General features: G+C 45.3%; 1 protein-coding gene across 1 annotated transcript in view; it reads left to right on the forward strand.

Moving 5' to 3' along the window:
• Window positions 1-1,942: 1,942 nt before the first annotated feature.
• The window catches only part of LOC127000602 (kynurenine 3-monooxygenase-like), a 29,646-nt gene continuing 15,880 nt past the window's right edge, over window positions 1,943-15,708 (forward strand). The window contains exons 1-3 of the mRNA XM_050864529.1: window positions 1,943-2,163; window positions 7,162-7,231; window positions 13,445-13,635. Of these exons, the coding sequence (XP_050720486.1) occupies window positions 2,116-2,163; window positions 7,162-7,231; window positions 13,445-13,635 (309 nt within the window). The 5' untranslated portion in view covers window positions 1,943-2,115. The remainder of the gene's footprint in view (window positions 2,164-7,161; window positions 7,232-13,444; window positions 13,636-15,708) is intronic.

Genomic DNA, 15,708 nt, shown 5'->3' on the forward strand with positions numbered 1-15,708 from the left:
GGGTGGAGAAGGGAATGAGGGAAGCTAGGGGGAAAAAATGATCAGATTGCCAATGATGAAAAAAAACAAAAAACAACCTCGCATTGAAGAAGAAAAGTTAAGGTGACAGAGAGGCCCCCGCCCCCCCTAACACACGAGGGTTGATAGTTGGCTGTTGCGTTGAGAAGTGTGCTTATTAGGATTGATTGATTGTTTATTGTTGCAGGTAAACAACAAGGGAGAAGGGAGGAACATGCCATCCCAACCCCCAGGCAGGACAGAGTGTGATTATACAACTATAATAGCAGGCCAATACATGTGTAGGTAGCACCATGAAACTAAAAAGATACAAAAGTCTTGCAACGCTCTTATTCTCAAGTTTGGGGCTATTGTTACGGACGTTTTTCGAGGTCACAGAGGAGCTACGTCGGGTTGTCGTGCGCATTTACCCCCCCCTCCCGCGGCCCCGCTTAACACGACTTTCTGCTCATGCTCATCCCTATACTGTCCAAACTCCTTATGCAAGAGTTAACCAGCACCTCCATTCTTTCATCCCCTTCACTGGTAAACTCTGTCCTTTGTCTGTGTACATACGGTATATATATATTTCTTTTCACGTATTTACATTACGTATTTTTTTCTCTTCATAAATTTTGTCCAAGTAAATGTTGTGTTTGTAGGACTCGATAGTGTGTGTGTGTGTGTGTGTGTGTGTAATTCACCTCTTTTTTCACCTCTTGGTCTGCTGCGGGTCTCTCTCGGGACAGCCAGCCGTTCCCCTACGGAAGAGCACAGAGCTCATAGTAACCTACCGATCTTTGGGTAGGACTGAGACCACTCACACACAACACACCGCGACAACGAGGTCACAACTCTTTGCCTGACGTCGCGTATCTACTCACTGCTAGGTGAACAGGGGCTACACGTGAAAGTAGATAAACCCAACTTATCTTCACACGGCCGGGGAATCGAACCCCGGTCCTTCTGGTTGTGAGGCAGACGCTCTATCCACTGAGCGTGTGTGTGTGTGTGTGTGTATTATCATGCTAACTATTAAACAAACAACTAACAAAAACAAACAGGAACAACAACAGCAACCTTCATCTCACCAAAAAACAAACAAAAAGAACAAGGACAAAAACAAACCACGCCAAACACACACACACACAAACACGCACAAACACTTCTCCAGCCTCCGAGCCTCGTGATTGGTCGGCGCGGCGGGCGTGGCAACACAAGGACCAATAACAGAGCAGTATTTTATCTCCCTTTGTTTGTTTGTTTGTTTGTTTGTTTTATGTTTGTTCGCTGTTTAGGTTTTGGTGTTTTTTTCCTGAGTTGTGAATGTGTTGTTTGATTGTTTTGTTTGTTCTCTCTCTCTCTCTCTCTCTCTCTCTCTCTCTCTCTCTCTCTCTCTCTCTCTCTCTCTCTCTCTCTCTCTCTCTCTCTCAAGGTCTATGCGTCGGTCCATATTTACTCTCTCTCTCTCTCTCTCTCTCTCTCTCTCTCTCTCTCTCTCAGGCAACGTGCGTACAGGTGTGACATTTCATACAGGTAAGAAGATGAGACTCACGTGATGGAGGAGGAGGAGGAGAAAAGAAAGGTCGTGGTTTTGTAGGAAGAGAAGGATTGTGGCTGAGGAGGAGGAGGAGGAGGAGGAGGAGGATAGTGGTTACAGAGGACACTGAAGATGAGAGAGAGAGAGAGAGAGAGAGAGAGAGAGAGAGAGAGAGAGAATCCTTACGAATAATATAATCTTGGATAGGATTTCTCATCTCGATAACCTCTCTCTCTCTCTCTCTCTCTCTCTCTCTCTCTCTCTCTCAATTGGATAATACAAAAGATACATAACCATAAAAAGTCTCACACACACACACACACACATACAAACGCACATGGCAACCCTCATCTTTGCGTTACACAAGGGCTCGCGCGTGTGTGTGTGTGTGTGTGTGTGTGTGTGTGTGTCCAGTCCAGTCCTCGTCTAACGCGTGGTGTGTGAGGTCGTGTGTACGTGTGTGCGCGGCGGTATTGTGACTGGGTGTGCGTATATCTAGCTCCGTACACATAACTTTACATCCGTGTGCGTTTGTGTGTGTTCCAGTTTACCTGTGCGTGTGTGCGTTTACCTGTCTGATGGCGCCGACGGAGAACAAGACGGTGGCGGTGGTTGGGGCAGGACTGGTGAGTGTGGTGGTGGTGGTGGTGGTGGGAAAACTGATGATGGTGATGGTGGTGGTGGTGGTGATGGTGGTGGTGATGGTGGTAATAGTTGGGGATAGTGGTGGTGATGATGGGGGTGGTGGTGGTGATGGTTAGGTGGTGGTGGTGATGGTTAGGTGGTGGTAATAGTTGGGGATAGTGGTGGTGGTGATGGTGATGATGGTGGTGGTGATGAGGTGTTAAGATAAGTTTCCATGTGAACGTTGGGGTGGAATACAATGTTAAAGCCGCTACCCTAGGCCTACACACACACACACACACACACACACACACACACACACACGCGCGCACACACACAGACCACGAGACTGCGCCATTCATCTGCTGATCTTCGTGTTGAATTCTTTGGTTGTTTTTGTCATTGTTTTCTTCTTTTTCCTCCTCCAATCGTTGTTTCTGTTAGTTGTGTTCTTGTTCTTTATTATGTGGTTATTCTTGCTTTTCTTTTATTTCTTTCGTGTTGCACATCTTCTCTTCCTCCCCTTTCTTCTTCTTCTTCTTTTTCTTCTTCAAATTCCTTCGTTTCTCATTCTTTGCATTTTTTCTTCTGCTATTCTTCTTCCTCTTATTTTTTATACTTTAGTAATTTTCATTCATACATATACAAGTGGCGACCAACAGGCCACAATTAGACTAAATGGTGAAATGTTGAAGAGAGTGAAAACATTTAAGTACTTGGGATCAATGGTAGACGAGACAGTGGAGATGGAAAAAGAAGTGAATTTCCGGATCCAATGTGGCTGGAATAACTGGCGGAAAGTTTCTGGTGTGATATGTGATAGGAGGGTACCAGTAAGAGTGAAGGGTAAAGTTCACAAGCAGTGGTCAGACCTGCAATGGCGTATGGGCTTGAAGCAGCACCTCTGAAGAAGAACGAAGAAAAGAAGATGGATGTGGCGGAAATGAAGATGTTGAGATGGATGGTAGGAGTCACCAGAAGAGATCGAATTAGGAATGAATATATAAGAGGAACAGTGAAAGTAATTGAAATCTCCAAGAAGATCCAGGAGTCAAGATTGAGGTGGTATGGACACTTGAGAAGAAGAGTTGGGGAAGATCATGTAGGAAGGGAAGTCATGGAAATGGAAGTGCAGGGAAATAGAAGAAGAGGAAGGCCCAAACGAAGGTGGATTGATAGCATAAACGGAGATCTAAGGGAGAAGAATTTAAACCCAGAGATGGCCAACAACAGAAATACGTGGAGAAGGCTCATTCACAACGGCGACCCCGAATAGGGAAAAGCTGGGAAGAAGAAGAAGAAGAAGAAGTAATTTTCATTCATACATCATATTGCACATTTCATCGTAATATCTCACTTCCTTTTCATTTTCCTATATTAATTAACTTTCTACTGCAGGAGGAAGAAATATATGAAGGTAGAAGAAAAGTTAATATAGAAAGAAGAAAGGGAAGAGAGAGATTAGCAAAACGAAGAAATGTGCTTTACTTAAGATTCAAAATTAATAAAGAAAGAAGAAAAAGAAAAAGTTATTGGGGAGTGTTTGGTTTAGTTAAGTTACGCCTCTTCTACAGTTTGGTTTTGTTTCGTTTATGCCAAAGACCTTTAATTTACTTCGTCTATAGTTTGGGCTATCTTGATGGCATTCTAATGGTCGACCTTTATTTTTGCTCTTGTGTTTTTTTTGTTATTATTGTTCTCGTTCTTGTTCTTCCTTCATTTGTCACGTATTTGTAATCTTTTTTCTAATTCGTGTTCTTTTTCATGTCTTTTTCTTCGTCTTTTCTTCTTTTCTTCTTCTTCTTTTCTTCTTCTTCTTTTATTCGTCTTCTTTTATTCTCCTTCTTTTATTCTCCTTCTTTTATTATTATTCTTTTATTCTTCTTCTTTTATTCTTCTTTTATTCTTTTATTCTTCTTTTACTCTTTTCTTCTTTTATTCTTTTGTTCTTCTTTTATTCTTCTGCCTCTTTTCTTCTTCTTCTTCTTTTATTCTTCTTTTCTTCTTCTTCTATTCTTCTTCTTCTTTTTCTCTTCTTCTTCTTTTCTTCTTCTCTTTCTCTTCTTCTTCTTTTCTTCTTCTTCTCTTCTTATCTTCTTCTTATCATCTTATCATCTTCTTATCATCTTCTTATCATCTTCATCTTCATCATCTTCATCTTCTTCATTATATTCTTCTTCTTCTACCGTAATTTAAGACGTTTTGCATATTTTTTTATATAAGGCGCAGTAAGTCAATGAGATAAGTAGCGCAACACATTTGGTCACGGTTTTAAGATAGAAATCATTGGATCACACTACATACCACAGCTGTCACGCAGCCCTTCAGCACCAGCGAAACATGTTTAGTGGGCAGTATGTTGAGACGAAGCGATTCTGTCTCTAAAACAGCATGACCAAATACGTTTCGCTATCTATTACTGCCTTACAAGACTGTTTTTATATTCTCTATTTGGGGTGAGATCTGTTATGGGTTCGTGGGCAGTATATGAATACCTGGGTAGGGTAGGGGAAGGTATGGTTAGGTAAGGTAAAGTAAGGTAAGGTAGGGTAGGGTTAGGTTTGGCTAGGTTAGGTTAGGTTAGGTTAGGTAAGGCAAGGTAAGATAGGGTAAGGTAAGGTAAGGTTAGGTTTGGTATAGAGTACGGTAGGTTATGTTATGTAAGGTAAGGTAAGGTAAGGTAAGGTAGGGTAAGGTAAGGTAGGTAGGGTAGGGTTGGGTTTGGTATAGAGTAGGTTAGGTTAGGTTATGTAAGGTAAGGTAAGGTAAGGCGAGGTAAGGTAGGGTAAGGTAAGATAAGGTAGGTAGGGTAGGGCTAGGTTTGGTATAGAGTAGGGTAGGTTAGGTTATGTAAGGTGAGGTAAGGTAAGGCAAGGTAAGGTAAGGTAGGTAGGGTAGGGTTAGGTTTGGTATAGAGTAGGGTAGGTTATGTGATGTTATGTTAGGTTATGTAAGGAGAGGTAAGGCAAGGCAAGGTAAGGTTGGGTAAGGTAAGGTAAGGTAAGGTAGGTAGGGTAGGGTTAGGTTTGGTATAGAGTAGGGTAGGTTATGTAAGGTGAGGTAAGGCAAGGTAAGGTAAGGTAGGGTAAGGTAAGGTAAGGTAGGTAGGGTAGGGTTAGGTTTGGTATAGAGTAGGGTAGGTTATGTAAGGTGAGGTAAGGCAAGGTAAGGTAAGGTAGGTAGGGTAGGGTTAGGTTTGATATAGAGTAGGGTAGGTAAGGTAAGGTAGGGTAAGGTAAGGTAAGGTAAGGTAAGGTAAGGTAGGTAGGGTAGGGTTAGGTTTGGTATAGAGTAGGGTAGGTTATGTAAGGTGAGGTAAGGCAAGGTAAGGTAGGGTAGGGTAAGGTAGGTAAGGTATGGTTAGGTTTGGTATAGAGTACGGTAGGTTATGTAAGGTGAGGTAAGGCAAGGTAAGGTAGGGTAGGGTAAGGTAGGTAAGGTATGGTTAGGTTTGGTATAGAGTACGGTAGGTTAGGTTATGTTATGTTGTGTTATGTTACGTAAGGTAAGGTTACGTAAGGCAAGGTAAGGTAGGGTAAGGTAAGGTAGGGTTAGGTTTGGTGTAGAGTACGGTGGGTTATGTTAGGTAATGTTAGGTTATGTAAGGTGAGGTTAGGTAAGGCAAGGCAAGGTAAGGTAGGGTAAGGTAGGTTGGGTAGGGTTAGGTTTGGTACAGAGTAGGGTAGGTTATGTTATGTTATGTTAGGTTATGTAAGATGAGGTTAGGAATGGCAAGGTAAGGTAGGGTAAGGTAAGATAAGGTAGGTAGGGTACTGTTAGGTTTGGTATAGAGTAGGGTAGGTTAGGTTAGGTTATGTAAGGTAAGGTTAGGGAAGGTATGGTTAGGTAAGGTAGGGTTTGGTTAGGTTATGTAAGGTAAGGTTAGGTGAGGTAGTGTAAGGTAAGGTAGGTAGGTAGGGTAGGGTTAGGTTTGGTATAGAGTAGGGTAGGTTATGTTAGGTTAGGTTATGTAAGGTGAGGTAAGGCAAGGCAAGGTAAGGTAGGGTAAGGTAAGGTAAGGTAGGTAGGGTAGGGTTAGGTTTGGTATAGAGTAGGGTAGGTTATGTTATGTTATGTTATGTTATGTTATGTAAGGTAAGGTTAGGTAAGGCAAGGTAAGGTAGGGTAAGGTAAGGTAAGGTAGGTAGGTAGGGTAGGGTTAGGTTTGGTATAGAGTAGGGTAGGTTATGTTAGGTTAGGTTATGTAAGGTGAGGTAAGGCAAGGTAAGGTAGGGTAGGGTAAGGTAGGTAAGGTATGGTTAGGTTTGGTATAGAGTAGGGTAGGTTATGTTAGGTTAGGTTATGTAAGGTGAGGTAAGGCAAGGCAAGGTAAGGTAGGGTAAGGTAAGGAGGTAAAATTGGTAGGGTCGGGTGGGGTAGGTTAGGGTAGGTAGGTCAGTAGCCCGTTATAGACACGAGGGTAAGTTAAAATTATAGGTTAGTGGGCAGTATATGGATGCGTGGACAGGTTAAGGTAAGGTAGTGTAGGGTAGAGTGGGGTAGGGTGAGGTAAAGTATATAGGTAGGTCAAGTTGGCTAAGTAGAAATCAGTGAGTCATTGCAAAGACTTCACAAAAAATATATATCCAACCTTTTTTTTATTTGGCTACACGTGACTCAAATGTTCAGGTGTTGGGTTTGATCGACGTGGGGTATCAATTATGGAGTGCCGAAATCATTAGTATTATTATTCCTGTTAACACTCCCACCACCACCACCACAACCAGTAGAAGTAGTAGTAGTAGTAGGAAGAGGAGGAGGAGGAGGAAAAAGACGAGGAATAGGTGGAGGAGGAAGAGGAGGAAGAACTGTAATAGAAAAGTGATAGAAAATGAGTTTGGCAGCATTAAAGTAAGAGTTGAATAATAGTAATAATGATGGTAGTAACAGTACTGGTAGAAATAACACTAACACAAACAGAAACAACAGTAATGATAGCCACTACCAATAATAATAATAATAATAATAATAATAATAATAATAATCCCCCACCCCCCCAGGTCGGCACTCTGGAGGCCTGCATGATGGCGAAGCGAGGATACGAGGTTCACCTGTATGAGTACCGCCAAGGTGAGGCACAGACAGACAGACACAGACACAAAGACAGACTTCCTTCCCATACAGACGGACAGACAGACCCTCCCACACACACACAGACAGACCCTCCCTCACACAGACAGACAGAATTCCCTCCCACACAAACAGACAGACAGACTTCCCTCCCACACAGACAGACAAACTTCCCTCCCACACAGACAGACAGACTTTCCTCCCACACAGACAGACAGACAGAGCCCCCCCACAAACAGACAGACAGACTTCCCTCCCACACAGACAGACAGACTTCCCTCCCACACAGACAGACAGACAGACTCCCCCACAAACACAGACAGGCCCCATACACACAAACAGACAGACACAGACCCCCCTCACACAAGGATACAAGACAGACAAAGATATAGACAGAGAAAGACAGAAAGGTAGATACATAAGCAGATAAAAAGACAGACAGATAGGGATACACAGACAGACAGGCAGACAGACACAGAAAAAGAGATAGATAGATAGATACTCATAGACAGGCTGACAGATACGGTTACAGAGGCAGACAGAAAGACAGACAGACTTACATACATACAGATAAATACACAGACAGACAGAAATACACAAGAAAACAGAAGAAAAGAACAGATAGACAGACAGCTATAAATACACGCAAACAGACAGACAAGAGATACACAGGCAGATAGAAAGACGAACAGATCAACAAATCAAACAAGACTGGTGGCTGTTCACATAATGTCTGAGCTATTTATTTATTCACTTATTTATTTATTTATTTATTTTTTTTTTTTTTTTGTCTGAAATCGCCTGAACATGATAAGGTTTATATTAAGGCCTTTTTTCTCCTCCTGCTCATTAATCTTTAACTTTCTTCTAACTTCGTCTGTGGTTGCCATGGCCACTCCGGGGTTCAGGGTAAGGAACAGCGGCAGCTCAGAGTGTGCAAGTCTGGGCACAGAGACGATGACGGCCAGGCGGCGAGGTGGAGCACTGCCTGGACGCATATTCTCAAACTTTTTGGGGCCCTTGGGGGCTCGCTCACTCACACTGGAGAAGGCTTTCGTGGAGGTCGTGTCACATTCCCGTGGGTCCTTCTGTGAACCTAGTGATGCTTTGACAAGACTTCTGGACAGGGACGAAGTGAATACAAGAGTTGTGTATTCGAGTATGAACACTTAAAACTCGGACGACTGCGGCTACGAATTCGAATACACTGAAATGGATTTAATTTGAATACAAATACGAATACTTGTTGAAAGTGTTCATGAATACATTCATGAACACTATTCATTGAAAATAACTTCTTGACGTAACTTGGTAAAGCACTGTTCTAAAGTTATGCATCAGTAAAATGAGCTCATGAACCTGCGCTATACACGACGATTACTCGTCCGCCCAGGAGGCTGGAGTTGTAGGGAACAACGGCGGTTATTTCTTATAAAAAAATCAAGTATTTGTCAGATTATTCGCAAAATACCAACACTTTCACTTTTCCCTTGTATTCCAATACGAATGAGAATACTTTTTCTATCAGTAATTATTTGAATACGAATACCAATACACCCAAAACGAATACGAATACTCCATCCCTGGTGCTGCGTCGCGCGTGTGAAGGACACTCGCTTTGTGTGTGTGTGTGTGTGTATGTGTGTGTGTGTGTGTGAGAGAGAGAGAGAGAGAGAGAGAGAGAGAGAGAGAGAGAGAGATGGGGGGGGGGGGGGATGTCCTCTGTTCAGCGGTCTACTACTACTAGTAATGGGACTGAGAGGCGAACTAATGAGGCCGACAGGATTAGATGTTTGCATAACCTCTAAACGCCCTCAGAGTCTGTCGGCGTAACACTGGTTGCGGAGGGCGCCGGAGACACGCCAGTACTCGTCGACAGACGGACTTGGTCGGCTAGATTGCGGTCGCCGATAGAGTCGGTCTGTCGGCACCCTGCTACAGGCCGCCATCGGCAAAGGCCCGTGCTCTCCCCTGTAGGGAGGGCGCAATCTATGGAGGAGGGCGCCAGCAGGCGACGGCATCCCGCATTCTTAAACATTTGGGCGCCCAAACGTCGACAAGGCCAAGGTCTATATAGTAATATTGGACAAGGCTTTCGTGCGAGTTGTGATATTTCCACTGGTAGTTTTTTTATGACCCTGTTGGTGGTCTGACGAGGCTTTTCTACCATGAGCGTACAGCCTCAGATTTTGACTAATTAACAAAGATATGAGGTTTAAAAGTTTCTTGTATTAAAAAGTTATTTGCGAGCATATATAAGCCCGAGTGTTGAACTAGTACTGGTAACTTAACTGCATTCTACGGTTACTAAACTATCAGTTGTTTGAGTGTGTTTGTTTGCTCATTTGTTTGCTTGTGTGTGTGTGTGTGTGTGTGTGTGTGTGTGTGTGTGTGACACACACACACACACACACACACACACACACACACACACACACCGCTCCGGTAGCTCAATCGGTAGAGCGCTGCGCTGCAAGGCTTCACGGCCAAACAGGCGGCGGTTCGAGCCCCGCTCAGGCCGAATTCTTTCGAGCGAGAGGATGCTCCTCCCAGCAGTCCAAGTAGAACAGTTCCATTCCTCGAAAAAAGATGCCAGATTATCTGGAAAGCATAATTTGGTACAGAAAAATGGGTCTACAAAAAAAAAAATATATATATATATTTTGCTTATCCCAATGTAATTCAAAACAAAGTTATGAATGTTAAGAACATTTTTCTTCAGTAATCTTCGACTCACTAGCGGTATTATGGTAAATGAAATCATGAATCTTCGGTTGCACCGCTGCAGAATCTACGACCTGTTGTTCGTTGTTTTATGGTCTACAAAAAACTTCTGTTCTATCAGTTTTAGGCACACACTTTACTTGCTCATATGTATTTATACCTTGGAGGAAGATTTATATGACTTGGCGTTCCAAACCAAAACAAAGCTTCTTCTTTTGACCTGTATCGCTTTTGATCGGCTCTCCCTACCTATCACCATCACTAATTCTGCAACTAACTCCCCTCTCTGCCTCTCGTAGTTGCTACATTCTACAATTAGGTGTTCCACTCTTTCTTTCTCCCCAGTGTTCTATAGCTACAGCCCTTTGTATTGGTAAGCCTTGGTGAGGTTTAGTTCGGCCCCTCAGCCTCTCCTTTCGGCATCATGCGGGTTTCGGCCTTTTAAATATCTCTTTACCACGAGTAGTACTGACTAGATTCAGTTCGGTACTTGCCAGATTGAACATTAGTCGTCGTGGAATCTGTTGTAAAAATGGCTCAAGCCATTCATGCGGCAGGAGATTAAAAAAAAAAAAAATGGGAGAATGGTGTAAGCTTAGTTGCGAGTAATTAGCTTATAATACCTGAATGGTAGAGTGTTTCTCACCACTTCACATGAAAAATGTTAGTATAAACACTTGGGATCAATGTCTTGTAGAATATAGGCACAGTGCATCATGATTTATCACGTGAGAGATTTTAGAGTGTGCGAGTCCCCATCGCTTCAACAGTTGACTCAGTTTTAGTTAAAGTAGCTAGCGATCACTGGCAATTTTGGGGGTATGGAACCGCTCTCATTGACGTCACCGCTGCGCGTGGGCTGACCCATAGCCCTCTAGACGGCCATGGTTGATCTCCTTTTATTTAATCTTGCTTAAGGGCAGGTTAGAGTGGGAGGAACACTGCGCCGGGCCCATACTCTTAATCATTTCGGGTCTTGCACACCACCTTTGCTGAAGCTCACGTAGAGGTTGTAGGCGTTTCCATGGGTAGTTTTATGAGCCTAGTGATAGTTGTGAGAGCCAAAAGCATGTGAAAATATGCTCTTGGGTGCAAAATAAAAGATAGCTCGACAGGAATGTCCACGCGTCAGGGATATTATAAGCTTCGAAACACTTAAGATAGTCATGTCATTCACGTCCCGTCTTTGTAACCGCATATGAGGTTTTTTGTCAGTTCTGGGTCAACCGCTGACTATTAAATCATTATTCACCAACACGCTTCAGGGCTGCTCTTCGCCTCCAAGCACTGTGTGTGTCACGTCTGAAGTGACATTGTACACCGTCTCTGTTCTTTGTGGCGGCGTAGGAGGCATCGTCCAAAATCTACTTATAACTTATAATTAGATTTTGGCTTCGTCGGTTGTTTTTACTAAAGCTCTTATTTCTTATTAGTCCGAAAACACTTTAATTATGTCCTTTAGGTATAGAATTGAAGGTAGTACTTCAACTCTACTCGTTTCTTTTTTTGTCTATGGCGCCGGTAGACTTTCTTGGTGGGCTGTTGGTTGGCCACCGCCCGTTATGGTGCAGGCAAGTGTTTATAGTGGCGCCATCTCTCTTGGATTATGCTACCCCCCGGGAACTCATCTTCGATCCTTTTTTAGAGTTAACCGAGAGTCCGGGTTGATAGGTGATCTTCAAGACAGCATGTTGGGAGTGTTTGGTCACTCGGCGATGACTGAAAAATGGCAGCTTGTAGCGGCGGGCGGGCGGGACGCGAACCCGGGCCCTCCAGACGCCGCGAACAAAATCCCCGTTCACACTGTGCCGACTCGGGCCACGACAACGCAGCGACCCCGGGAACACGAGGTCTTGGGTGTGAAATGTTGATGTGAAAGGGTTGCACATGGTCAGAAAGACGATGTGCAACCCTTTCACATCAACATTTCACACCCAAGACCTCGCATACCCCGAGTGGCTGGGTTGTCGTGGCCAGAGTCGGCACAGTGTGAAGCGGTGGCTGAATCGACAGAGTAACACCACCGTGTTCAGGAGGACGCGAGTTCAATCCCCGCCCGGTGCCACCAAGCTGGGATTTTTCAGCCGCCGCCGAGTGGCTTAAAACTACCCACATGCTGTCCAGAAGACCACCTATCAACCCGGACTCTAGATTCTAGGATTAAAGATGAGCTCCGGGAGGGCAGCATGAGCCAATGCAAGATGGCGCCACTATAAACACTCGCCTGCGCCAGAACGGGCTGGGCCGACCATCAGGACCCACCGGGAAGAAGCCTTGGGCCGACCATCAAGCCCCACCGGGAAAAAGCCCTTCCGCCTATAGGCCGCGACGTAAAAAAAAAAAAAAAAAAAAATACCGTTCAGCCACCGCCTCTCCTTACACTTTCTTGGTTAACCGTTGACTTCACTTCCAAGTTTCAAGGTTAACATGTCTCAAAACACGATGATAATAGTGAGGCATCGAATCGAAAGTGCTCCAGCTACATTTCGTCTTGTATGGATAGAGAAAGCGATCTTGTCCGGTGTCTTGGCTAACCGTTGCCAAACCCTCGCTATTCAGTTCGGCTACTAAAGATTACATTGCTGCCCCAAACGACTCTATTAGGTCTTTTAGGCGTAGACTCAGATATAAAAGAACGAAATCCTGTCTTTTGTAGTTGAATAGGAGAAGCTGGAGTTTGTATCTTGATCTTTACGGTAAACCTTTGACTTCATTATTCATCATACAGGTGGTCACTGCTTGAGATTTGAAGTAGTAGTAGTAGTAGTAGTAGTAGTAGTAGAACAGTAACTCCTTTCATTTATTAAGCCTACGCGTAACTTTATCCTGTGTGTGTGTAGACTGTCTCAGTGTAGCGACAGAGGATGGAGGGAGGGAGGGAGAGAGGAAGGGAGGAGAGAAAGCATAGAAGTGAGTGCGGGCTAGACAACAATTGGAGGAGGAAAATAAACTGACGTGACAAATAACAAAAGGTCATAATAATAGATGATGACTCTCTTTCTCAATCACTATCTATCTGTCTATCTATCTTCCCTCAACACATCGCTCAGTCTTTTCTCATCCTCCCTAAACACCTATCTCTCTCCCTTTCCTTTCCAGCATCTCTATCTCCTCCGTATTTCCCTTCCCCTTTCAGCATCCTTCATCTCATCTCTCTCTCTCTCTCTCTCTCTCTCTCTCTCTCTCTCTCTCTCTCTCTCTCTCTCTCTCTCTCTCTCCCACAGCATCCCTCTCATCGCATCTCTTCTCATCTTCCCCAGACATCAATTTATCTGTCTATCTATCCATATCTCCATCCTTCTCTCCCTCTCCATTCAGCTTCCCTTATCTCACCTTCTTCCCCAACCACTGCATCTGTATCTACCTATCTATCTACCTCAATCAGTCTACCTTAATCAGTCTACCTCTATCACTGTATCCATATCTAACTCTCCATCGATCTCTCTCCCATCCCTTCCAACATCCCTCACCTCACCTCACCTTCCGCAGACATCCGCCAGCTGGAGCACGTGCCAGGGAGGAGCATCAACTTGGCCATGAGCGTGCGGGGTCGAACTGGGCTCCGGGCGGCGGGGGTCGAGGAGCAGGTCGTCCAGCGCCATGGGATCCCAATGCGGGCCCGTATGATTCACGCCCTCGACGGCTCCACCAGGCCCATACCTTACAACAGGGAGGGGAAGGTAAGGGGGGAAGGGGAGCGGGGGAGGGGAAGGGGAGAGATGTTGGGATACGTAAGGGACGGGGAAAGAGGGGAAAGGAGTGTCAAAAGGAAGGGAAGGGGGAAGGGATAGTAAGGGGAGATGGGGAAGTGAAGGGGTGCTTGAGAATGAGGGGAAGGGGAAGGGGAGAGATGTTGGATACGTAAGGGACGGGGAAAGAGGGGAAAGGGGTGTCAAAAGGAAGGGAAGGGGGACGGGATAGTGAGGAGAGATGGGGAAGTGAGGGGGTACTTGAGAATGAGGGGAAGGGGAGAGAGGGAGGGGAAGGGGAGAGATGGGATATGTAAGGGACGGGGGAAGAGGGGAAAGGGGTGTCACAAGGAGGGGATGGGTAGCAATTGGGAGGGGAAGGTGGAAGGGATAGTGAGAGGAAATGGGGTAATGAGGGGGTGCTTGAGAATGAGGGGAAGGGGAGACGGGGAGGGAAATAGGGGAAAGGAGAGAGGGGGAGGGAAATAGGGGGAAGGGGAGAGGGGGAGGGAAATAGCCAATACCCATAACCCATACCTTATATCGGGAGGGCAAGGGAAGGGGCGAAAGGGAAGAGGTGATGGGAAGGGAGAGAAGGGGAGAGGATGGGTGAGGATGAGGGGAATGGAAGTGGAGGGAAGGTGCAAGGTGTGTGGAGATAGAGAGGGGGGGGGGGGGAGAGATGGGGAAGGGATGTTTGAGGATTAGGGGAAGGGAAAGAAAGGGGAAAATAACCAATTCCCTATGATGGGGAGGGAAGGTAAGTGAAGGGAGAGAGAAAATGGAGAGGGGAAGAGAGTGGGTGTCTGGATGTGGGGAAGGGGTAAGAGAGGGGGAAAAGTTGTAAAATACGAAAGGGGAAGATGATCCGGGGGGGGAAGGGGGGATAGAAGGAGAAAGGGGAAAAGGAAAGGGGATGTCTGGAAGATGAGGGGAAGGGGGGGAGAGAGGGGAATTAGCTCATACCTTGCAATAAAGAGAAGGGAAGATAGAGGGAAGAATAGGTGTGGGGAAAGGTAGGGAAGAGTAAAGGGGGAAGGGAAAGGAAGGGAATGGGGAGGAAGGGGAAAGGGGGGATGGGAGAGGAGGAGTGACTGGAGATGGGAGGTGAAGGGGGGGGATGAAGAGGAAAGGGAAGGGGCGGGGGTGAGGGGGGTGGGAGGTAAGGGTGGAGAAATGGGAGGGGAATTGAAGGGTGGAGAAAAAAGGAGTGTGTGTGTGTGTGTGTGTGTGTGTGTGTGTGTGTGTGTGTGTGTGTGTGTGTGTATATATACGGAATGTCGGGACACGCGCATCGGGGGGGAGGGAGTATGAGGTAATGTCAATATAAGGAATGTCGGGACACGCGCATCGGGGGGGGAGTATGAGGTAATGTCAATATAGGGAATGTCGGGACACGCGCATCGGGGGGGAGGGAGTATGAGGTAATGTCAATATAAGGAATGTCGGGACACGCGCATCGGGGGGGAGGGAGTATGAGGTAATGTCAATATAAGGAATGTCGGGACACGCGCATCGGGGGGGAGGGAGGATGAGGTAATGTCAATATAAGGAATGTCGGGACACGCGCATCGGGGGGGAGGGAGGATGAGGTAATGTCAATATACGGAATGTCGGGACACGCGCATCGGGGGGGAGGGAGGATGAGGGAGGAATGGGAGGTATAGCTGTGACGTATCATGGGGTAGCGATGACAGAAAATGGATGAAGTAATGCTTGAGCAGAGACTACAGTAAAATGTCAACTTTTAATGTTTATTTAGTTCTTACATTAAATTTTTGTTACCACACTCAATGTAGTGTTATAGGTTGATGTTTTTAGTGTGAAGGCTTAGTAATAGGTAAATTTTCATGACGATCAAGAATCGATCGCTTTAACAATTCGTTTATGAAAAGTTAGGATGGAAAACTGGTTTAACGATAGACTTGTATGGTTTCCTTGCTCTTCACATGAGTTTCATAATTCAGTAAACATGAGGGTAAGGTAGGACATCTACTGCTACAACAATTATAGTTATAAAACTCTTCGGGCCCACTCATTTATTACAGCCATAGGCGGCGGGGG

This window comes from Eriocheir sinensis, chromosome 19, assembly GCF_024679095.1.
Source record: "Eriocheir sinensis breed Jianghai 21 chromosome 19, ASM2467909v1, whole genome shotgun sequence".
In the NCBI taxonomy this organism is placed as follows: Eukaryota; Metazoa; Arthropoda; class Malacostraca; order Decapoda; family Varunidae; genus Eriocheir; species Eriocheir sinensis.